General features: G+C 37.1%; 3 protein-coding genes across 4 annotated transcripts; 1 reads left to right on the top strand and 2 right to left on the bottom strand.

Moving 5' to 3' along the window:
* The first annotated feature begins 1367 nt into the window (after positions 1-1367).
* On the top strand, positions 1368-17352 carry LOC121247735 (palmitoyl-acyl carrier protein thioesterase, chloroplastic-like). 2 transcript variants are annotated; one of them, XM_041146155.1, is made up of 4 exons: positions 1368-1617; positions 1703-1896; positions 2396-2399; positions 16979-17352. In XM_041146155.1, the coding sequence occupies exons 1-4, from the start codon at positions 1603-1605 to the stop codon at positions 17132-17134; spliced, it is 369 nt and encodes a 122-aa protein (XP_041002089.1). In that variant the 5' UTR covers positions 1368-1602; the 3' UTR covers positions 17135-17352. The 2 variants fall into 2 exon arrangements, with proteins under 2 accessions (XP_041002089.1, XP_041002090.1); XM_041146156.1 differs by having other exon boundaries at positions 1369-1617; positions 1763-1896.
* Positions 2962-6373, bottom strand: LOC121247734 (transcription factor bHLH68-like). Its single transcript, XM_041146154.1, has 7 exons — positions 5948-6373; positions 5320-5647; positions 5107-5181; positions 4784-4849; positions 4523-4588; positions 4304-4360; positions 2962-3328 (listed from the first exon to the last, which is right to left on the bottom strand). The coding sequence occupies exons 1-7, from the start codon at positions 6088-6090 to the stop codon at positions 3188-3190; spliced, it is 876 nt and encodes a 291-aa protein (XP_041002088.1). The 5' UTR covers positions 6091-6373; the 3' UTR covers positions 2962-3187.
* LOC121247732 (peroxisome biogenesis protein 2-like) lies at positions 11877-23591 on the bottom strand. The gene is made up of 8 exons (XM_041146153.1): positions 23253-23591; positions 22286-22399; positions 22001-22154; positions 21211-21347; positions 20984-21084; positions 13722-13839; positions 12673-12833; positions 11877-12294 (listed from the first exon to the last, which is right to left on the bottom strand). Exons 1-8 carry the CDS (start codon positions 23427-23429, stop codon positions 12168-12170), a joined length of 1089 nt encoding a protein of 362 aa, XP_041002087.1. The 5' UTR covers positions 23430-23591; the 3' UTR covers positions 11877-12167.
* Positions 23592-25273: the final 1682 nt, after the last annotated feature.

The raw sequence follows: 25273 nt of genomic DNA, 5'->3' as shown, positions 1-25273 counted from the left end.
AAAAAAAAAAACATTTTGCTTTGCTTCTGGGTCTATTTTGAACATCTCTTATCTAATTGATATCATATGGATACTGAGATACTGCAAGTAGCAAGAAGGCTTATAGGGCTGAAATGTGCTATATAATTATTTAACTGGTAGAAACATTATCCTTTGAAGAGGGTTTTTTTTTTTCTTTTCCTCAAGGTTGTATGGTGGAGGCTATATTACTATTACTCCCCACATGTTATTTCTGGTTAAGTCCAACATTTTAAACTGCAACATCTGAATGAACTGCATAAACTATAGCATATGAGGTATGTAAAGTACTTCATTTGCATCTTTTTAATGCATTTTGAGTATTGGTTGAGGTATCGGATATGTTAAGCTGCCAAATTATATAGTCCCAGATTTAACTGACTTCAAGGTAATCGTTTTGTTTTTATATACTTAAAGAATTAACTTGTATATGCTTGGATGTTATCGTATAAGGAAAGGTTCGTACGCATGCAGCTTCACGCTCATGTGCAGAATGCTAATTACATATAGACATTGAAGATTGGCGGGGATTCACTTTTATAGGATCTCAAAAAATCCAAACATAGATGTTGTTTTGCTTTCCTTTGTAGGACAATCTTAGACTTATAGGTATACAAGTATAAACTTTTGGAACTTCTGGTCAGCAAAAAAGGAATGTTACTTAACTATCTTCTATGTATTAGTTTACCTATTGAGCCATCTACTCTTACTTGTTGCCGGACATTAATGAAGAGTGGATATCAGATAAGACTCTTTTTTTTATGATGGTTTGAAGAGGCAAAGGCTAAATGATCCTATGATTCGTGGTGCTGATGGGCGTTTTAGCTAGCGTGATGCTCTTGCTGTGGTTGCTGAGGTATTGCATCAAGCTAAGGGGGAGGAAATTGTTGGGATTGCTGGCAAGCTGTCTGATGCTGAATCCATGATGGCACTAAAAGATTTCTTAAATAGATTGGGCTCAAACAATATATGGTGTGAAGGAAATGGCATGAACCCCGATGCTGATCTGCGATCAGGATATATAATGAATAGTACCATTGCTGGTCTTGAAAAAGCAGATGTTTTCCTGTTGGTTGGTACCCAAGTAATTTTCTGGCAGTGATTCTATGACTTGGGGGCACATGGTTAAAAGAAATGCTTTTATGTTACTGTTACAATCTACAAAGTATCAGCATCTAGTTGTTCGACATTCATGTGAGGTTATAAATGTTTTCTTTGATATGAAATTAAATATGTCCGCACCCCCGCGCCCGCCTTTTTTCTATATCTCTATTTCACAGTTGTTTCTTTTTTTTCCCTGAAATGCCCATTACAAAACCCTAATTTATAATCACTTGGGCTGCCCCTAGGACTTTCATTAACACGTCACCTGATTGGAGCATGCTTCTAGCCGCTATCACCATAATCTTCTTGGCTGTTGAGAAGCAATGGATGATGCTTGATTGGAAACCTAGGCGGCCTGACATGCTCATTGACCCTTTTGGTCTTGGGAGAATTGTTTAGGATGGTTTGGTGTTCCGGCAGAATTTTTCTATTAGATCATATGAAATAGGTGCCGATCATACAGCTTCTATAGAGACATTGATGAATCATTTGCAGGTACAATTAATTCTTCAAATTTTATACCACTTATTTAAAAACCAAAATTACATCCTTTAACAGGCGTTCTGTTTTTCTTGAATAGCATGTGTCTGAGATTTTTTTTCATGAGCTATTGCCTTATTCCTCTTGCTTTTGGTTCCAGGAAACTGCCCTTAATCATGTTAAGAGTGCTGGACTTCTTGGTAATGGTTTTGGTTCAATGCCAGAGTTGTGCAAGAAGAATCTGATATGGGTGGTTACACGAATGCAAGTGGTGATAGATCGCTATCCTACTTGGTAAGCCCACCACTTCATGCATACGGTTTAACTTTTTTTATCTCCAGTGATTTTTGTCATTTATGTTTATATTTCTTTTTTTTTTTTATCCATTTTCCATATACGGATTTGATGATTTTATCCTACATTGCTACCATCCCCTGTAGTTTGCAGGGCTGACTGTGTAACAAAGAGTTGGTTCCATGCATGCTTAGCTCTATTTATTTGTTTTTGTACTTGATTGTTCTAAACATTTACTAATTTTTGGGGATGACACCTATACAAGGTCACAATTTTATATCTAAAAACTAATACACTATTTGTTTCTTTGTGGGACGATTTATTTCTAGAGCCCATTAGTGTATATGAGAAGCTTAGCCTATCTTAATCAAAAGATTTGCTATATGATAATCATGATTACGGTGTAAGATCGTCTTAAAGGTTCATCTACTATATAAGAATTTGCATATCTTCTGCCTTTTATGGATGTATATGATGGCCACTATTTTATGGACAATAGTGGACAATATTATTTATTTATAAGTTCATGTTATAGCTTCTATTAACACTCTTATTTTATAATATATCACAGCGTGTAATTATTTATAAATTACTTAAATATTACATCGTTATTTAATTAACCAAAAACATTACGTCCTTATTAAGAAAAAATTAGTTCTTAACAAAAAAATATTAAATATAAACTAAGCAAATGTGGTACAATATATACTTCTCCAGCTTCGCATTTAAGTTGCCCTTCTAATTAAGCGTGTGAAACTAAGTTATTTAATTATTACCTGCTTCCAAAACTATTTATCCTCGTAACTCGAAAATATTTCTGCAGAGGATGATGAACTGATCATAGAAGAAATTAAGAAAAAAGCGAATAATATAACATAAAATAATGGAGTAAGAGCAACATCAGATCATTCTAATTCTGAACGAAATACCGATTGAGAATTTCGCATTCCCGAAGCCTACATAGCTTGTATCCTATATATAATATGGCTTTAATTAAGGAAAGTTGAGATACTAGCTATATATATATAGCTTAATCGTCTGAAATTAGAGATTACAGCCTGGAAATTAAGTGTTAACTGGAAGTAATACTGCTAAAGTGTGTTAACTCTTCGCGCGAATGTAGAATTAATGCATGCATAGCATTACGAGAAGTACGCATGAGCCTTAGATTATTGCATGCCAACTAACTGCTCTTGATGTTATACCATAATTAATTCCATGTTAATTATAATTAAGTTCAATGCATGCATGCACTGGCAAGGTACACGTACGCTGCCTATATATGTATCTCTCAAAACCCACTGCCGAAAGTCGGAGCCCAATAATCAGCACCATTATTCTCACTTCCTACGTGCTGAGTGCAAGACGTAGGAACCAAGCACAACCCTCTATTCCTCAGGTCCTTTGGCTTATTAATTAGATCTTGGGTATCCTGCATGCATGCAGATCATATCATCATCAACATTATATATATAATAGAATTATTAATGTTGGGAGTCCCGATCGATCGATGGCGAATATATATATATATATATATATATATATATATATAATGGTACGTCTAAATTAACAAGGATATTAATTTCAAGTTCTTGATCTCTTCTTTTATGTTTAACTAGCCATTCTGTTTTAAGGACTTAAGTTATATATCTTAATTCGACACCAATTTATGCGAAAGTTCCGTGCAATCAATTGGATATACTAATAATAATGTGTAAGATGCTAAATAAACTCTAAAAGAACAGTTAGTCAAAATCAAATGATCGAAGGGGAAACAACTGATCATAATTTCAGGAGACAGGTTAAATATTTTATATAAAAACGAAAGAATATTGACTGGTTAGCAGCTCCTTTCCTTTTCAGGCAGTTATATGGGCCAAAAAGGGGGAGGTTCATGTAATTAGTATTTTCTATATTTTTTTTTTCTCTAGCCTTTCATGATTCTAAAGTAATTAGGCAGTCACAAATGATACTTTTATTCTACCTTTGTTAATAAAGTAAGTTTTCTAAAGGTGAGGACCTTGTTCTTTCAACGCTTTCTTTTTTTTTTTTTTTTTATGGATATTTAAGTTCATAATTAAGATGCTTTCCAATGGCAAAGCCTCCTCTACTTGCTTTTGAGGAGGGTGTTGGATCCAATAGAGCATGCTGCATACAATTAAATATACAATTTATTTCTCCTTGAACCTAACACAAATTTTCTCTCATCATTTTTGTATGATAATAATGACTTGTCACACGATATGCTTTCTGAAATATGTGCCTGGCTAGCTAGCTACTTTGTGCGTGCGAGTATGTATGGGCGTGGGGATGCGTGTTTGTCTGCGCGTGCGTCCGTGAGAGAGAGAGAGACTTTTAGTTAGGCTTTTGGGAAAATGGAAAATGGTAAACATATGCGAGTACTTACACACTGCTGGTTCCTCGGGTCTTTTGATGTATTGCCCAAGTAAGGGGAGCTGAGAGCCTGCATTCCGGGCAGAGAGAATAAAATTTACAACTTCCATAACTAAAGAATGTATAGGAAAAGCAATATTAATAATGGAAACTTTAACTGCATATCCTGACTGTTTCTGAGTCGCAGCTAGCTTGCAGAGTAGTATAAAATAATATGAAGAAGGAACATCACCTCAATTTGACCCAGAAGGAATCTGATATACCCCATTGCTTCTAACAAAACAGAAGCAGTGTCAGTCTGCAAAAGGGAAACACACCACAACACCGCAAGTGATCATCTTTACGATCTTTAACTTTAATGTGAAAAAAGAAACCCAAAAGAAAAGAAAAAAAGAGAAGCAATAAGAGCAATTTGAAATCATGTATAAGGAAAAGTTCTCTCTTTACATTGTGTTCAGGACGTGACTAAAGGGTGTGATGACGTTTGTTTTACCTTTCCGAATGGGGAAACTAGCTGGTGAAGTGCTGTTATTTTATCACCTAGCTTCTCCTTTCTCACCTGCTTGACATGAATAAACACGAGGGAAACTAGAATATCACTTTGCTTTGTTAAACTAGCTCGTAGGAGGGATGTAAATGTAGAAGTTATCATTCCATGCATGTTTTTTTCTTATCATCTTTCTCCTTCTTCTCTTTACCACTTACAAGCAGAAGAATACTACATGCTTAAGAAAATAGGCAATCAAGAAATTAGACACACACAGCTAGGCATGCACAAGCATTTAGACGAACAGACACACACACACACACAGTCACCTTTAGAGGTGGTTGGCTTGAAGAGGACTGAATCCTAGCCTTCTTAAATCTCCCACCAGCGGTAGTGCTAGCAATCTAGTGAAAGGAAGAAACAGAGAAAATATGGTTCAGTAAATCTATATATAGTACTCTTAGTGCCAAGAAAAATATGGTACTCTAGTAATGGAATATAAAGAGATCTTACAGAAAAAGAATCAAACAAATCTCTCTTACCTCAGATGGATGATCTGGATGTTGATAATTTCTGCCTTTCACCTTGTTATAAGAGATGTCAAATATATGGTTATTAGTGAAACTGGTGACATATGACCTCGGGGAAGAAACTGGCATGATTTGTGACCAAGCTGATGATCTAGGTGCGTGAAATTCTTCCTCTCCATGATCGTACAAGTTGTTTTGGGAAACCTCTTGCTTTAGAATTTCATCAAGAACAGGTACCCTTGGAGACGGATTTAAGATTTGGTCCTCCCAAATTTCTAACTTTTTATTATGAAAATTACTCAGACCAAACCTTTCGTCGTCGCCTGCCGAAGATTTTGCTCTGGATAACAGTCACCAGTTAAAATGGAACTCATCCCCAAATCATTTCATTACAAAAATCAAAACCTAAGGACTGCATGAAGCTTAAGCAGAAGAACAGGAGCTGTGTTTGGATAAAAAACCCATGAAAGTCAAAAGTTTTTATGTTAAGCAAAGACTTGAGAACATAATCATTCATTCATGCGTATTTTAAGAAAAAGTCCTACCAAATCATATAAGAGCTAATAAGGAGATTTACACATGATGATAACAAACAAGCAGAAATATAGGGGGAGAGAGATAGAGGAGGCCGGGGGTTTACAATTGTAGTTGGCTCCATGGCTGCTGAGGCTCTTGGTTATCTGCCAAAGGATTCAAAGAAAGTGAAGAAGATCCAAGGTGCGCATATTGAGGAAAGAGAGATGGTGGATGAATGCTCCACCAGTTAGGGTTTCCAGCCATCATTTGCTACGCTAGTGATGGCCGTCTGTAAAACACTTCAATCGATGCCCGCCAGCTTCAAGAGAACTAAAAAAGAAAAAATTCCTTTACTTTCCCTTCCTTCTTTTGCTCTTTTACTTCCTTTCCTGATCACTTTGTCATCTTTCCTGCGAGGATGTGCACCAAACAAGCCTTTGAAAAAGCATTGAGAGTGCTAGCTGTTTGCTGTGTTGATGAGGTTGAAGAAACTTAAGTTCTGATCTTTTTAAAAAAATTTATAGAGGTGGGGTTCAGAAACTTTGCATGTATATGTTTCTTCCCTTAATTTGCTTTCTTGATCGTTTCATTTATTTAATTATTATTAATTTCTTATTCCCTGCTTTTGCTTTTTTATAAAGCGGGACAGGAAAGCTAGCTGGTGGGGCAGTGTTTTCAGCCATAAACTAATATATGGTATGTAGGAGCCATGCTTCCTTGATTTAGGGTTGTACGTAGTAACCTTGGAATTTTTTTGGGGTTACGGTAATTAATGGTTAGGGTACTACTTAGGATATATATATAATATTAATAGTATTTTCCTTTCCGAGCAGTCCTAATAATGATCATGATGTTGAGAATTCATGAGATCAAGAGCATGCATGTCATGCTGTCTAATTATTTGATCATCTGGTCCAATGATTCTCTCAAAGAAACAAAAACACAAAATCCAAGTACGTGCGTGTATACTGTAAGAAAAATGTGTATTTGTGATATTTTTGTGATAAAAATGATTATTTATGACGAAAACAGACTCATTTTAGTTAAAAATAATAATTTTATAGAAAATAATTGATTATAAATAAGCAGTTTTCTTGTAGCAACTGAATACTAAAGTAAAAAGTGTAACACCCCGTATTTTAGTGTATTTTTATTGAAGGATTATTTTTATTAATTCAAAAATTTATTCTTTTATTTTAAAATTATCGGATATTTTAAATGGTTTATTTTATGATCTTTAAATTGTGAAAATTAATTTGTTGTGTTTTCTTAATATTTATTATTGTGATGCATTTAAATTGTTCTTTATTTTAAATTAATTGATTGTTGGATTTAATTATTTTATTTTCATTGTATCATTACGTTTAAATTATTTTATTGTACTTGTTGTTTTGAAATCGTTTCCGTTGGATCATTTTTGTGACCCAAGATGTGAGGACTGGATCTCATTTATTTTCCTCCATTTTCTCTTTCCTCTCTTTTTCTTTCTTCTTTTCTTTCATTTTCTTCTTTTTCTTCATTCTCCCCTCTGCTTCCCGCGCGACGCACTCCCCCTCCCTCTCTTTCCCATGCGCTTCTCCCTCTCCACCCAGCCGCCGCCTCGCGCCTCCGTGTGCGACACCGCCCCTCCCTTCAGCTCCCCCACCAGCCGGCGACACCACCCCACCATTCTGAGCCCCTAACTCGCTGCCGATAGCCCCCACACACCACACCAAGCCGCGGCGCTCTCTTCACTCCAGCGCGGTTGTCGCGCCACCTTCGGCCACCATTTCTTCACCACTTCATCCCCGACCTCATAGCAACCCAATGCACCTAACCCCAGCTCAGATCCGCCACCGGTGAAGCACAATCAACCCCATTTCTGATTTGGGTATTTTTGGTCTTCAACCACCCTTTGCGCCGCCATCCACGGTCAACCACCACCACCACTAGCTTGACCAACATCTCTAAGCCCTACCCTATCAATTTCGGGTCTTGGTTTGTCCCCGTTGAAAAGTGAGTTTTTAAGACCCACGGCCACAGTGCGTTTTGCACTGTTTTGCAGCTGTGTTGCCACTTCTTGCAGTTTCGTGATCCTTCGAAAATTATTATATAACACTATAAGTATTTTTCTAAAGAACTATCGTGATTTAAATATATTTTTACACTAACTCATTGTTGTGATCTGGTTGGTTATATGCAGGACTGAGTCAGAGGAGTACGGGGGTCGGATGGATTGTGGACGGAGTTGTTGTGTGTTTGGTTTGCATTGTGAGTTGTTGGTTGTTGGTTATAGTGTTGTTCATGTACATGGCATAGTGCACGCATAATCATGTTTGTAAAGGAAACTGGGTTTTGGTGTAAATGCATTCATATTCATGTGTAGATTGAAAATTGGGTTTTCATGTGTTAAATGATTTTTGAGTGCGTGTGTATCACGACCCCAAGCCGAGATGGGGTATTATCTCAGTGGAGCTCCTTTGGTCACTCGGGAGTGGAATATACTGAGTGACGTCGAGCAACAACTGGATTGGACGAGATGGTCTCGTGCCGACTCCGTGGCCCCTCTGCTGGCGAGGGCTAGAGGATGCTTGGCCACGAATGTGCTAGGCGCGGAATTGGGCATCGCTCGTTGCGTAGTGGGTGCTTGGCCATGAACGCGCTGGGCGCGGAACTGGGCATCGCTACGAAGCCAGGATGTGCGGATGGTCCATAGGGGAGATCACGGTGCATATGGTTAATGGATTAATGGGTTGTTTTCTGGGAAAATAGTGTGTGTTGAATAAAAGGATTTTATGTGATTCATTTTCTGGGAAAATGATGTTTATTGATTTGGGTCATTTTCTGAGAAAATGACGGATTACTATTTTTGGGCCAAAATGGGATTTTGGCGTGTGTTGGAAAAATATCCATTTTCGGAGAAAATGATATTTTAGATTTGATGCATATTTCATCATATGCATGCATGTTGGTGGCATCAATATGTTTTTATCTCGTGGTTGTTTGGTTTATACTTACATGTGGTACCGTTCTCTGGTAACGCAGATTTTGATGCAGAGAAGAATGAGGGTGAGCCTGAGAATTCGGCTCCGCCCGATGAGTGATCCAGGATCACTCGTTTTGGTTTAAAACTTGTATATATTTTATTTGGGATGACTATATAACTTTTTAAAGATGCTTTGTTTTGAATATTTGTATTAAAATTCTGATACTTAGTTGACTTGCTTAATTTATCTGCTGCGTTATTTATTATACATTGTTACATGTACACACACTTGGCACTATCGTTGGGATGCGTGACTGTGTTGTCATCATCCTGACTTCACGATTCTCATATTTTTTATACGTAGGAGTCAGGACGTCACAAAAAGCAAGCGCATGCTCGCAAATTATGTAGGATAGATCGATATTTGCACAATTTTATTGTCCATGCAATTCAGATAGATCATATATCATTATTAATATATTTTTAGATTCTGATTTATTTCAAATGTCAAGTTTATATATAAGAGGTGACTTTTATCTCATGCATAAAGTTCTAGGCTCCCTTTAATGATTAACTGAACTTAAGATCAGATGATATATAGAAATAGCGCTCAAAATACAGTGACAGAATTCATGCAAAATTAAGCATCGATCCCGGCCCTAATTCTGCATTGAGCAGTGATAAGGCGAAACTATACATGAGCGACTAACAGCTACGTACACGCGGATTTAGAATATATATATATATGTTAGTCTACGTACACGCGGATTTAGAATATATATATATATATATATATATATATATTTATAGCATGTAATAATTCGAAACATAATACCCATTAACGCTAAGCTTGAAATTAAGCAATTAAGTACTTAAATATTCAATTCCAAAACAATTAAATTAATGTCCAATAGTTAGATTCAAATGATCATGATAGATATATATATATATATATATATATATATATATATATATATCTTGAAGATTAAAAATAAAACAACTTAAAATAACCTCATGATATTCATGATCAGGTGATTTGAGAGCTTAATTATTAGAGAGAGAGAGAGAGAGAGAGAGAGAGAGAGAGTACAACATTCTTTGATTTCTTAGACAATATTATTTAGGAAACTGATCTAGCTGATCGATAGTGTTGGTAAAAGTATATGATCATCATTTTTCAGGATCTTAATAATGCTGATTATTCATTGGAAAGAATTGCAACTGCTTCATCACCCGGCCGCGAGCCCACTAGCTAGCTTAGGCTCTAAAAAGAATAATTTCCATTTGATTCTTAATTTCCTTTCGCATATATATAATATAGTGATTTCAACATATATGGTGCGATTAATTATATAATTAAGATTAAAAACCCATTAATTTAATTATATATATATATATATGTTCACTATACAGATATTTGTTAGCACAAAAGCCGCTAGCTTCATCATGTCTCTTGCCTCCTCAATATTATTAATCACCAAGCATGCATGCTTTTCAGTACACTAACATATATTTTTTACTGAGGGCATGCATTTCTACGTACGTAAAAATTAGAGCAGGCAACAAATTAAGAATCGTGGGTTTTTTTTCTATTAATTGTAATAAAAATAATAAAAGGCATCGGCTTAACATTGGTTGACTGACCAACTATTTAAATAAATAAAATTTTAAGAAACCAACTGTCCACTCAAACGATATTATTCATAGTTCGATGACTTTAATTTGGTCATGTGGGTCAAAGGAAAATGCAAATTAAGCACTAGTAAATGAGCAATTATTGTGGTGGTTTTTTTTTTTTAATCTAATCAAGCATGCTTATCATAAATATGAAAATATTACAATCTGATAGAGGGAGGGTCCTTGCCGTTATCAATATCAAAATACAAGTAGATTCTCTAACGGTATGCTACCAAAAATAAGGTTGGTTGCTACTCACTGCGCCACCGAGTGCACATATCGCATTTGAGATCGATTAATTTTTTTTAACGCTTCAATCATTTCAATTTTGTACGTAATACATAAACGATGTCTTCAATAATTGGATTTATCTGCCAAATTGGAGTTTCGCCATGTATGGATGATATCACAAGCTGGGCATCGCCTTCCAGAATTGTTGAAACCTTTTATAAGTGTTCTGCCATCTTTATTGCAAGCAATGCTTACATAAGCTTATGCAATATTGACTGGATTTGTAGAATTATTTTTTGTTGTCCAGATTTCTATAATGTTACCATCTGAGTCTCGATTTACAGCCAAAGACATAGAGAAAGGGTCCCTTACTGCTGCATCAACTTTCTTTTCCATGCATGTAGATTTTCTTGGTAGGAAAAATCCAATTGTTCATTTGCCTTCTTTAGAGAAAAAATGGATTGGTTGTGGACAATGTCATTCTGTGTTCTCCAAATAAAATTTAACATTAAAACTGCAAAAATTTGGAAATGATGTTTTTCGTAAGAATTTAATCTGAATCTAGACTTTGGATTGATGATAATCAATATCCACTCCTGCTTTGAAATTATTGATAGTAAAGAGAAATTTAAAGGCCAGCTGCTTTCGCTCCAAATAATTCTAATAATTGGGCATTCAATAAAAGGATGGAGTATTGTTTCTTCTTTTTGTACGTGGTGTATTGTATGCGTTAGTGGCATGGCCACATCGTGACACAATTTCTTTTTTCTGATCCTTTATATGTACGGTGATGTTCGGATAAAGGCAACTTTTTCTAAGGTCAAATTTAAAATATCACACTTGAAACTTAAACTTTTTCGCTTTTTTATACTTTCTTTTGCTAATCAAAACTAGATATTTAAGGCCAAGATGTTTTAGATCAATGATAACACCTTTTTCACTAAAAGTGCGAAAAAAATCAAGGATCAAACCTCACTTCTCATGTAAAAAAAAAAAAAAAAAAAATAGATATTTAAATTTTAAAAAATGAAATATATAAAGAATCAAGTTTTTTTTTTGTAGTATATAAAAAATTAGATATTTAAATTTTAAAATTTTAAAAATGACCATAAGTAGTAGAGAGGTTCATTAACTTTCTTATATAAATGCTTTATTTCAAAATATGATACTCGATCGGGTTGAAGAAACAAAACCAAAATAATCATCCTTTGGTATTGCTAAATTAATCAGAGAAAGCAATGGAATATCTTGAATGGTTAATACATTGGAAAGATGACAAAGAATGAATCATCCCACTCAATAGTGGATCAATAATATTGCTTTTACACGAGGGAATTATTTCTTGGCTGCTATTTTAATAGGGATGAAACAGAATTAATAAAAGTAGTGTTACTTCAAAGCATTAATTTATACATTCCTCCAATGTAATATTATAATGCTTTAATATATTTTCATTCTCCCTATGTAATAATCATTTTTTTGGGATTAAATTGTTCACCCCGCCATGCTGCTGCATAGCAGTGACGGGCTCACTACACCTGGAGCATCTGAATAAAGGAACTGCAGCGCACCGCGTCCTAAGGCAGTAATAACAGTATCTGCAAGCACGAAAAATGACACTACGTTTAACGGTTTTTTTTTTTTTTTTTTTCCTTTTTTGATAACCACCTGAATAGTATTGTAATATTCGAACAGTAGCCTTGATGCATGCAATACCACCAACTCATTGACATGGACTCATAGAATAAAATATACCTAACTGATCTAGTTGGCTTGCATTTACAGCCCCAACACTTGAGCTGAAATGCCATATGTAGGACAAAGTGAGATGGAGTGTTATTTTTTTTCTTTTTCTTTTTTAAGAGGAGCGAAGGAGGGAAGGGGGGGGAGATGGGCTCATCCTTTATCTGCCCTGTTAGGCAATCAGTCAAAAGTAATTTCAAAGGGAAACCCGTAGGGGGAAAGAGAAGAACTACCTGTGTCGACAAGGGACAGCAAGAAACGGAATGGTTGGACTAGCCAGACAAATGGGGCAAGTAGTGTCATCCCCTGTGGAGCTTGAAGATTTATCCGCAGGGTGAAGAAATTTTCTTACGGATGATGAATTAAGAAGAGGAAGAAGCAGCAACAACATCTCCTGCCATCAGCCAAGATCCAAACGGAGTAAGTTAAAAAATAAATCACATCCCCAAAGAAGTATAGTTTAGCTTGGCACATGCATGTTGTGGATGGACAAGGTCAGAGTCACTCAAGCTAAATGTAAGACACAAATTCCAGTTTTGTTGAGAACTCTAAGAAAGGCATGCATGCATGTCTGACCTATATAATAAGGATCGGTTCATAGATTCCAGAATCTGGGATATTTTATTGTCATTACATATGCTAGAAAATGTTTTTGGCTTTGATGGAATTGTTCATCAACCAAAGAAAAATACTTAAGAGGAAGACCACGATAATAATGGATTTGGGATTTATTGCTATTTGACCTTGTAAAGAAAAAGAAAGTTTAAGTTCAGTTACCAATGATACACCAGACGCTTAAATTCACCTTGCACACATGAAGGATTTACAGAATTGGAAAAACAATCTGCATCCTCTACAACTCTATCCTTAAATACTTATGAAAAAAAATAAGTCTATCCTTAAATAAGATTTTGGTAAAGAATATCTTTGTAATCTATTTAGAATGCTTCTTCTACTTGTGAGGTTATCTGACCAACAATTGATTTCCCTATAAACTTCAAAAATTTGCAGGAGAAAGTTATTGAGATGACAGATTTTTCTATACAGAAAATACTGGCAAGGGGCAATTACTTTTTAAATTCACAATTTCGAGCAAGAAGCAGATAAAGGTTTGTTTGCCTAGGATGAACAACTTCTCAGACCAAGGTACAAGTAAGAGAATGAAGTAAATCCTACAACAGACTCAAAGACTTGAACTTACTGTTTTGAATTCAGTGCTTCCTTTCGAATAAAGATTTCCAGAATTAAACTGCTAAACTTAATAATGGGGGGCAAAAGTTACCGAGAATTCATTCCACACTAATTGGCGGTTCATGTACTCAAAGCTAACAGATCGGTTCATATTAGAGCTCCCATAGACAAGCCTAGCTCTCAAAGCTCGTTCAATAAGATTCCTGTATCTGCATTAGACAAGCATAATTGTTTTCCAATAAGTGAACATCAGAGCAGTAAAATATCAAGATGTGAGAGGCCTGCAAATTAATCAAGCGGGTGATTGGCATTATCATATTTAACCCATTATTTTCTTTTTCGTTTTTTGATAAGTTAGAACTTTATTAAGCACAATGAAATAGGCAAAGCCCGAGTACACAAGAAGTATACACAAGAAACACCTAATTACATTCTAAAACTTAGAAAAACGAAGACAAGAACTCATTTACAGCCCCACCCTTGAGTACAATAGCAGAGAACCAGCAAAGTAGAGTGCTTATAAAAACTTCCATAATGCATCTCTATTGCGTTCCCGATCATTAAAGCACCTCTCATTCCTCTCCAACCAAATACACCACATAATACACAAAGGCATCATTTTCCATGCAGCTGCCTCTTGGGAACAGGTATGCATTTGAAAGTTGGTCCAGCTTTTTAGGAAATCAACCACTGCTTCTGGCATAACCCAGCACAGCCCAACCCTTCCAAACACACCATCCCACAGCACTTTAGCCATTTCACAATGAAGTAGTAGATGGTTCACTGAGTCCGCTTCTTTCTTGCACATAAAGCACCAATCCAAAACAATCATTCCGCGCTTTCTCAAATTATCTATAGTCTGAATATTCCCTATTAATGCTGTCCATACAAAAAAAGCCACCCTTGATGGAACATGAGCCTTCCAAATCCTCTTCCAAGGAAAGCCAATATGGTGCTGATTTAGTATCACCTTATAAAATGACCGAACTGTAAATTTTTTAGAGGTTGTTTGTCTCCAACATAGTTGGTCCCTGCCCTATCTTCTTATCTCCACTGAATACAACTGTCTAAAAAAATCAATAACCTCCTCTACTTCCCAATCTTGGGCAGATCTGGAGAAGCCTACATCCCAAAGCACCATTCCATTGGAAAAACCCATCACCTCGGAAACTGAAGCTTGCTTATTAGTCGCCAATCTGAAAACAACCGGAAATGCTCGAGACAATTCAATATCCCCACACCAAACATCAGACCAAAATCTGATTTTTGAACCATCACCAACCGAGAAGTTAACTTGTTTTAGGAAGCGACCCCAACCTTTCCTAATAAACTTCCATAGACTCAACTCCATACGAATCCCTGCTCTCCTTGGTACACCATCCTCCCCAATCACTACCATATTTACAATCAATCACCCCCTCCACAACGCTTCCTCTTCCCCATGGTATCTCCATAGCCACTTCCTCAACAACGCTTTGTTAAAACTACATAGACTATGAATACCCAGTCAGCAATCGGGCAACAAATTTTTTTCCAACTCACTAAGGGAGTTTTAGACTCCTCTCCCAGGCCACCCATAAAAAATCTCTATACAATTTTTCAATACGGTTGGCCACACCAACTGGTAAAGGGAATAAAGAAAGGAAGTAGGTAGTGATATTAGAGAGAGTACTCTTTATAAATCCTACCCCCTTTAGATAAATAAGTCATTTTCCAAGCTGCCAACTTCCTCTCTATCTTCTCGATCACCCCGTCCCAAATGTGTTTGGCCTTAAAAGATGCCCCTAGCGGTAGTCCCAAATATTTTATGGGCAGAAATGCAACTTTACACCCCAGAAATTCAGCCAAGTGATGAATATTATGGACCTCTCCCACCGGTACCAACTCCGATTTACTTACGTTCACTTTTAATCCCGAGACGGCTTGAAAACATAGCAGGACAGCCCTCAAAATTTGAATTTGTTCCCCAACAGCCTCGCAAAAAATGAGGGTATCATCAGCGAAAAGCAAGTGTAATATAGTAGAAGGGCCACTAGAATTAGTACCCACTGAAAAACCTGAAATAAAACCTGCTCCTACCACTGCCTCCACCATGCGACTTAATGCTTCCATAACAATATCAAATAAAAAGGGAGATAAGGGATCCCCTGCCTCAAACCTCTAGAACTCGGAAAATACCCACAAGGCTGTCCATTAACAAGTACAGAGAAGCAGGCAGTGGAAATGCAGTGACTTAATCAGCCACACCACTTATCACTAGGAGTAGCAATATGTGACACGACCCATTAACCCAACACGAACACGACACGATAAAAGCGGGTTAGGGTTTCCCCTTAACGGATTCGGGTCAAAACAGGTTAACCCGTTAAGACACGATAGCTTAACGGGTTGATAACGGGTCAACCCGTTAAGAAATTTAAAGTTACAATCATACCCTTATACCTAAAAAATAAAATTGTTGGGATTTTAATTTCGATATTTTTATTGTTTTGATTGTAATTTTGGACTTGTAGTTAGTTTTATATTTTTTATAGATATTATAATTTTAATATTTATATAAAATTATGCTAAAATTAACTAGATAAAATGGGTTAATTTTGGGTCTGTTTCAATCCATTTACATAAACAGGTCAAAACGGGTTGACACGACACGACCCGTTATGTTAATGGGTCGTGTTAGGGTTTGAGATTTTGACACGATAAGTTTAACGGGTCGGATTAGGGTTGACCTATATAGTATAATATATATGTCTTGACACAACACGAACACGACCCTTTAACACAATTTGACACCTCTACTTATCACCAAAACCGCATCTTCTAAGCCTATACAAAAGAAAATTCCAGTTTACATGATCATATGCTTTTTCCATGTCCAACTTACAAAGGACCCCCGGAGCCCCTTCCCGCATGCAGCTATCTACACATTCATTTGCAGTCAACACCGAATCTATAACTTGTCGTCCTTTAACAAATGCGTTTTGAGATTTGGAAATGATCTTCCCCATCACTTTGCTCATTCTATTTGCTAACACCTTTGAAATAATCTTATAGACACTACTTACCAAACTAATTGGGCGAAACTCCTTCAACACCGTAGCGCCCACTCTCTTTGGAATCAAGGCAATAAAAGTGGCATTCAAACTCTTCTCAAACTTTTGAAACTCATAAAATTCATAAAAAACCTTCATCACATCCTCCCACACAATCTCCCAACAATCCTGAAAAAATGCCATAGAAAAGCCATCCGACCCGGGAGCTTTGTCTCTCCTCATTCCACACACCACCCGATGCACCTCAAGCTCTTCGAACGGCCTTTCCAGCCAACTTGTTGAAGAAGCACCCACCGCTGCAAAGTTCAATCCATCTATCTTAGGTCTCCAATCTTCCATCTCACTAAGGAGGGAACTAAAATACTGCACAGCATGCTCTTCAATCTCAGCAGGTAAGGTAAGTGGATTATTTTCAGTTCTTAACATCTCAATAGCATTGTTACGTCTATGAGAATTGGCCATTTTGTGGAAGAAGCTAGTACACTTATCACCCTCTTTAAGCCAAAGAACTCTCAACTTTTGCCTCCATGATATTTCTTCCCTCAAAAGAACCCTCTCAAGTTCTATTTTTACTTCATTTATCCTAGACAAGCTCTCCTTGCTATCCCCATCAGCTTCCAAGGATTGAAGTTCTTCCCAAAGGGCTTTTTTCTGCTGCTCAACATTCCCAAAACCTCCTTATTCCAAATCTTCAAATCAGCTTTTAAAACTTTGAGTTTCCTAGCCAAAACAAAACTAGGAGTCCCCTCAAACTGGTATGACAGCCACCAACTTTTTACCTTATCAACGAAGCCCTCCACTTCTAGCCACATATTTTCGAACTTAAAGTACCGTTTGCCCTCATGAATACCCCCACACTCAAGAATAATGGGGAAATGGTCCGATCCTATCCTTGGAAAACGTTTTTGGCACAGCTTCGGATAATGGGCTTCCCACGACGATGATACTAAAAATCTGTCCAATCTAGAACTACCTCTAGAATTGGACCACGTATACTCACCCCCCACCAACGGCAAATCCAGCAGTTCCAAGTCGAAAATCAGCTGTGAGAAAACCTCCATTGCTGTAGTTATTGAAGAAGAACCCACCCGCTCACTTGGGAATCGAACTATATTGAAATCCCCACATATGCACCAAGGAAGATCCCACATAGAATACAACCTTGAAACTTCATCCCACAGCAGGTTCCTATCCCGATCCCTATTGGGACCATAGACACTTGCTAATGCCCACAACCACCCATCTTCCTCATTCCTTAATACACATGCCACCAAGTAATTTCCAATGCACTCTTCTACCATCTCGACAACTCTACTATCTCACATGACTAGTACTCCACCAGAAGCACCGGAAGAGGCTAAATAAGTCCAGCCTACAAACGAACCTCTCCACAAGCTACTAATAACATTTCTGTCAACACTTTCCAATTTTGTTTCTTGGAGGCATACAACATCGATCTTCCAACTATGAATAATGGACCAAATGCGAAGGCGTTTATTGACATTATTAATCCCCCTTACATTCCAAGACAATTTTAGGCTTCATCAATTGATATAACTTCCCTCCCCTTAGATCTGTACCTCCCCGAAGTACCCTCCTTATTGTCATAATTAATAGAACAATGCAATCTTCTCAATTCCCGCTTCTTTTTCACAGATGACTGCTCGACCGTGGATCGACCAGCTTCAATAGCAACTAAAAGTGCCCTCAATTGTTCTTCATAACCATCATAAAAGAGCCCCACACAGCTTTGAATTTTCTCCACTTGTTTAAAAACCCGATCTGAGGTTTCCTCCGACACAATCTGAAGAGTCATCTGTAACGGAGATGAACTATCCATCTCCTCCTCATAAACAACTACTTCAAGCTCTGGATCCGAGACCATCATATCCTGCTCATCCATTTCAGACCGTACAAACTCAGCCTGCCTGCTTCCTTCTAAATTTAAGAACTGAGACAATAAACAATAACCCCCTGCTTCATCTTGTCCCTCAGTAGCCTCGACAATTTCCCCTGCCTCCCTCATGTGAGTGACCATAGATGTCAGAACTTCAATATGTCCCTCAGCAGTCTCAACAATTTCCCTTGCCTCCCTTTCTGAAGCTTCCATTGTGCCTATCGACTCTTTCTGTGCCATTGGTGGAAGCGTCTGTGCTAATATCGGCTCCAATACATTGTCTCGAAACTGCGTCGAAACTGTCTTGCCTTTGCTCACGAGAAAATCACCTATACTCCTCGCGATTGATGTCGGGATCTCCTTATCTACTACCGTCGACCAAGTCTATACAGGAGCTGAGACGTTTGTTTCTAATCTTACGGCAAAACTGCCTGAGTTCATCCCTCCATGCTTCACGGACCCTGCTGCCGGCGGCTGTTCTTCCGTCGAAGTTTCGAGGACCTTCGACGTCACCGTCTGAGGCTTCGCCGGCGACGGTGGCATTGACCCACCCACCTCTGAGTCCGCCCCGACCTGCGTCTTCTTCCTCCAAGCCAAACCTTTCATCTGGTTGGGCTCAGTTCCAAAATACTGTTTGGACTGGGCCTTACCTTTAGGTCCCCTTTCCTGGCCCACACCCAAAGCCTCCGATCCCATAACTTCTTTACCCAAAACGCACCGTATCATCCCTTTGACTTTAACGGCCATCTCTTCCAAAGCCGCCTGCATATCCCGCAAATCCTTCAAGATACTTACATCATTTTGCCCAGCCATGCCTCTGCCACACCCTCCCGCCTCTGTGTACCTACCAAAACAGGAATTTCACCTACTCTATTCAGGTTTGCCGAAGCAAAATTTCTCCCAACACGAGGTGCCTGCACAACCTCCAAGTACGACGGAGCCAATGGGAGTGCTACTGTCGACGAAGGTGGTAAACCTCTCCCCTGAGCACACTTGTTACACACTTCCCTCACGACCACTGCAAGCTTCCTCCACCCCATTCCATCCCTTTCCCCAGGAATATAGATGAAACTCCGGCGCCCCCCTCCACTATACTCCACTAAGGCCAAGAAACTGCCACGGGAGTTGGAGCTCTTCTGCGCGATATATCCCCTGTTACCATCCCTATAAGCAGAGTAATACACCTTTCTTCCATGCTTAGAACATTCCTCCAAAGCCCTTAAGACCCAACGTGCTGTATCCCAACCCAACCTCAAAGTATGTGATCGTTTCCAACCCCTTTCCGTGATAAGCACTTCACACCCCTCCACCCGTATCTCAAACACCTTCGATTCAATGGCTAAACTACTCATGGAAGACATATTCTTCCAAAGATGCAACAGACACCCCACCGTCAAGAGCCCACAAACACCATGGACTACAAGAACTTACTGAAAGGAAAATTGTGTATGGAGAGAGAGAGAGAGAGAGAGAGAGAGAGAGAGAGTGGACATTTTTGTAACCAATTCATTGCAGCTTCACATCATATGTTTACTTTCTGGGTGATTGAATTCGATATCATATATAATATAATGTGGATTGTTTATTGCAGTTGTAGATTAGCAATATTTTTTAATTTCCAGCATAAATACATATTTTTCATGTGGTCCAAACACACATCATGCCTTGCTTTTGCACTTTGTGCATAGGATTAGGCTCTAAGAGACTATAGGGCGTGCACCTTGAGCCTTTTGATCGCATTGGTGTACCCATGTATGGACATAGTTATATCAGGGACATAAGAACTTATATACTAGATTAGTGACAAACCATTAGACCAATCAACAAGAATGTACTTCCTCATCACATTAGTAGTAAAATGAAAGTCACATGGACCCTTTCTTTGGGATAAGTGACACTCTTTGCATAGATAGACTTGTAGGCATAATATTTCTTCTCTCTTTAGTTCCATGGATTATAGACAAGGGTCTATCATCCATCAATCAATGTTAATGCCTTGTCACTGCACAATACACTCTTCAGTTAATGATATTATTAGAATTATTTGGTCCAGACTCAAAACACAAAATACCCTTTCAGGTTTACACCCACACTTTATGTATACTGGATTCAAGATAAAGAGCAGGCTATCAAAACAATCACAAATAGTTTGTTAGTTGATGTCTACCTTCCATATTTAACGTGACAAGTAACTAAACAGTCATTCTATCACTGACTAAAATTAAATGGCAAGCAAACCACACAATGTCTTTACATAAGTAAAAAAATATATATAGTTTTCAACAACTCATCTGTTCCACTCAATGATTTCATTTGCCCTGTACAGTTATTTTACTTCAAATACATAATACCATTCCAGAATTATCAACACTTTCTGTATACTGGATTCAATTTAAAGCATACCTTCCGGTAAAAAGAAATATGAGCAGGTTGCCAAATGAGGCAGCTTTGTATAATCCTTCTATACGTTGTATCACCATCCATGCTCGCCGTGCGAATGTCCTCTGAGCAAGATGCAGAAACAAAATTAGTGCTGGTTCAATCCACCTCCATTCTAGACGTGCAACAGGTAAGATAGACTGCACTGTGGTGGGGCTAAGGGTGAGCAATTAGGACAACAGAAACTATACCTGCTCAGAATCACCCCATCTACGAAAAGCAGAGAATGACTGTAAACGTGCCCATACGTATTGACCACCAACGGCGGCAACACAATACCAAATCTTCTGAGCCACAGTCAGTCCTGGTCCTTCCAAACCTGTTCTGACTGTGTGAAAGATGACATGCAAAAAGCATACGTACAACATATAAGTAAGATACGACAATACGATACTAGTGAATAAGGCTGAATAACAGGGTATTAGTCAGATACGAGGGAACCAAGTAATTTTTTGCATAAAATTTTTTATAAGGTTTCTTTTGTATAACTTTGCAGATACTGATACTTTTTTATTACAGTATAAAACTTATGGTTGGTTTTCCGAAGAAAATATTTATTAAACAGATGGACGAAAATGTTTGAAAGAAGACAATTCCTTTCGTGTCAAGCTCAATGACAAGAATAGTAACTAGCCTCATTTCAAGCCACAATTAGCCATAGAGATCAGTGCCCTGACCACCAGAATTGTCTCTTAGGTTGTGTTTGGATGTTGAAGTGAGTTGAGTTGAGTTGAGTTGAGATAATAAATATTGTTAGAATATTATTTTTTAATATTATTATTATTTTGAGATTTGAGAAAGTTGAATTGTTTATTATATTTTGTATTGGGATTTGAAAAAATTGTAATGATGAATTGAGATGAGTTGAGATGACTTATAATTCCAAACGAAGCCTTAATCTGTGTAACAAATCTAGCAGTATCAAAGTTCTAAACCAGAAACCATGGCATAAATAAATAGGAGATTTGAAGACCATCTTACCTTTTCCTCTTGTCTCCATTGCGCGATCATCTCTGTACCTCAAATTCATGAGAGCAATACCAGGAGTAGGCTTATCTACCCAAATTGAGAATCGCCAAATAAGAAACTCGAGGAAAGCATCAAGCTCCGCTTCGTATTGAAATAACATTCCTGGCTAATTCCAATCAAATGAAGTAAACGTTTTAACTAATCTCTAAGCAGTTTCATAGCTATACTACTAGATATCAATAGCAATGAGTATGCTATTGATTGCTTTGATAGACCAAAATAGGTTGTAAGATGTACCTTCATCAAAGAGAACACCTTAACCAGTTGCTCTTTCAACATGGCTGACATTTCAACGTCCAGTCTTGCTGCATCGACTTGATTTACTCTCGAGATTGAAATTGGGATTGCTGACTACAAAAAGAACTCCGGAATAAATTAACCAAAAAAAATATATCTTGAGGAATGTAACACCATTAAATAACAAAATAAAAAAATAAAAAACACGTATGGGACTGTTAATGACTGGAAATTAAACAGTGATCAAGAAAACAAGCAAATAAGAGGATTTTTTTTTAATAACCAAACAAAGTATAAGATACTAATAATACGTTATGAATTCACGTAAAAAATATTCAACGTACCAACGAATACAATTATTTATTAGATTTAGAAAACGGCTTGGTTTTTTTTCAAGATATTAGTTTCTCAAACCTTAGGGGCAGAAATTTTGTGAAGCTCCACCTTTTTTTTTTTGAACGGTGTGAAGCTCCAGTTATGCCAAATTGCCAATGACTCTTTTCCTGTGACGTATTTCTCCATACCAAAATTCATATTCGCAACGGCTCCATTTATCCAAACAAAAATCTTATTACAAAAAATTTAAGAAATTAATTCCGCAAAAACTGAACATTATAAAACTAATTTCGGGAAAATTTCTTCTTAGAAAAAAAAAATGAAAATATTTTCCCCTTCGAAACAAACAGAGCAACTGCAGAAGATAAAACCTGAAAAGCGTTATACATATCCAATTAATGTAGAGCCACGCATAGAAACCAACGGGGAAATGTTAAATGCTTTGAAATTAAAAACAAAGAAATATTAGTTACAAGTAGAGCTGAAGCAAACCCTAAATCGTAATCAATCGAAATAGACGCTAGGGCTGAAGGAAAAGAGAGGAGGGGAAAAAGAAAGAGCATGGTGAAAACAAAATGAGCTACAAAATAGAAATTATAATCCGATGTGAGAGAAAACAAGGAAAAAGCACCTGGTGAGAGTGAGAGAGGGATTTCCAATGAGGAAGAAATTTCCGGTAAGTTTCAACCCAAGCGTCTTCTTGTGGTGCAAGAGTTGTGTTACTCATTGAAGCTGTCGAAGAAGAAGAAGAAGAAGAAGATGACGATGAAGACGAAGACGATGGAGCTGCTAGGGTTTCTTTATCCATGGCTTTGAAAGAGAGAAAGAAAGAGAGAGGTGGAGGTGCTCAACTCTGCTCTCTTCAGGCTTCACAACCAGAGAAGGCGGTTGGTTTTGGAAGGAGCAGTACTGGAGCAACTTGCAATGTAGGGCAGCCTGCCGTGAACGATGCAGCAGTAACTTGTTTTAATCGTCAAAAGGGTATTTTAACTTTTGCTTTTATTATGTTCCTAAATTACTGTTTTAGTCCCCTTTTCGTGTGAAACTGATATCCTAGCAATAGCGAGATCTCATACGTTAATTGTTAGATGTATTACGTAGATTAAGAGTATTAAATGCCTTTTTAAGTTGAATTTATTTTTGAAAAAATGATGATATTTTCTAAAAAATAATTGTTTATAAAAATGATTGTATGTGTATTGACCGGAGGTAGTGGGAGGTTTGGGGTGGGGTTTCGGTGCAAAATGGAGGCATGGTGATGAGAGTGAAGGCCTGAAGGGATTGGTGCCGTGGGGGACCTCACATGAGATCCGAGGGAAGGGATATTGATCGTAAAGGTTTTGGATTTGGGCTTGGGCTTGTGCTTGGAGATGAAATCATAATTCCGGCCTTCCATTTCAATTCAATTGGACCTCGAACTTCATTACACTTATAAAATATGTAAAACCTATTACAATTATATAAATTAAAAAATTAAAAAAAAAAACATGGTACTGCATAATTTTATTAATTAAACATCACTCGTAGTAGAGGAATATCATAGTAACATTTTGAGTATACCATTGACTTTAATTACCATCAATTTAATTTCCCGATCCATAGATTCCATGAGATTAATTATAACTTTGTATTATCAATGCTATACGATTACTTTCCCCGGCCATCATATCTTTTAAGCACTTAGGAATGTATATATAACTTGTCCCATTTATTCCGAGCACTTGATCACATGCTTCTTGTAGTTTTTCTTTTTCTTTTTCTTTTTCTTTCTGATTTCTATTTTTGTACATATATATATATATATGATTCTAGCTGGATAGTAGTGTTCAGCATGCAGTACCAAGCATTAATATTTCCAAGTTCCATTAACGTGGAAAGCCTTCTTCTTTGCAGTGATTGGTTCTTTAATTTGCTACTCATGATCAACGTCGTCTTGTGCCCTGGAATCATTTCTCCCTTTGACACTCTTTGCAACAAAAGATTCGAAAACTACTTGTACGTGCACGCTTAGATCACCCTGCATTTTCATAATTATAAGTAAATATTGATGCGCATGGAATTAGTGGAGCTAGAATTGGTTTTCCTCTTTCAGAAAAAGAACCAAAACTGCATGCCTTAATTTAGGAGGTTCACTCCTCAAAAGTTACGAAACCTTAGAGTACATCTATAGATTAATTCCTACATGAAGACAGTATGTCCTATGGATGAAACTAAAAAGAGAAATATTTTAATCACAAAAATATTCTACAAAATTAAACTCACTTATTGACATCGTGGCCGCTTGATATGATATATTAGATTGTAAAGTTATTTTTATTATAAAATAAATCTAACGTATCATATAAAACAATATCAATCTATAAGTTTATTTTTGTAGAATTTCATTCTGATTGTAGCATTTCTTGATTGGGAATACATGGCTATCATGTTAATAATAATAAGATATTTTTTATAAATACAAAAACCCTCTTACAATTAATATTCCTACATATATATCAATCAAATTAATCTAGTTTAGGATATATAGAATTTAATATGATATGATGTAGTACTCCGACCCATGCATATGCATTGACGTGCCTATTTGTGGTTTACACCTTTTGATACCCTAGCTTCTGAATTTGTTGCAACATTATTAGGTTTCCATCATTA

This window comes from Juglans microcarpa x Juglans regia, chromosome 1S, assembly GCF_004785595.1.
Source record: "Juglans microcarpa x Juglans regia isolate MS1-56 chromosome 1S, Jm3101_v1.0, whole genome shotgun sequence".
In the NCBI taxonomy this organism is placed as follows: Eukaryota; Viridiplantae; Streptophyta; class Magnoliopsida; order Fagales; family Juglandaceae; genus Juglans; species Juglans microcarpa x Juglans regia.
Note: the sequence above shows the minus strand (reverse complement) of the source record. Positions and strands in the feature narration are given on the sequence as shown.

What these genes read in the sequence shown, in the direction of transcription:
- LOC121247734 (XM_041146154.1), bottom strand. Translation starts at nt 6,090, where the DNA reads ATGATGGCTGGAAACCCTAACTGGTGGAGCATTCATCCACCATCTCTC. An exon ending in ATCCAGATCATCCATCTGAG is followed by an intron (nt 5,182 to 5,319) that starts GTAAGAGAGATT and finishes TCCTTTCACTAG; the next exon opens with ATTGCTAGCACTACCGCTGG. An exon ending in CAAGCCAACCACCTCTAAAG is followed by an intron (nt 4,850 to 5,106) that starts GTGACTGTGTGT and finishes CATGTCAAGCAG; the next exon opens with GTGAGAAAGGAGAAGCTAGG.
- LOC121247732 (XM_041146153.1), bottom strand. Translation starts at nt 23,429, where the DNA reads ATGGATAAAGAAACCCTAGCAGCTCCATCGTCTTCGTCTTCATCGTCA. An exon ending in AATGGAGACAAGAGGAAAAG is followed by an intron (nt 21,348 to 22,000) that starts GTAAGATGGTCT and finishes TCTTTCACACAG; the next exon opens with TCAGAACAGGTTTGGAAGGA. An exon ending in ATATTTCTTTTTACCGGAAG is followed by an intron (nt 13,840 to 20,983) that starts GTATGCTTTAAA and finishes TGTCTAATGCAG; the next exon opens with ATACAGGAATCTTATTGAAC.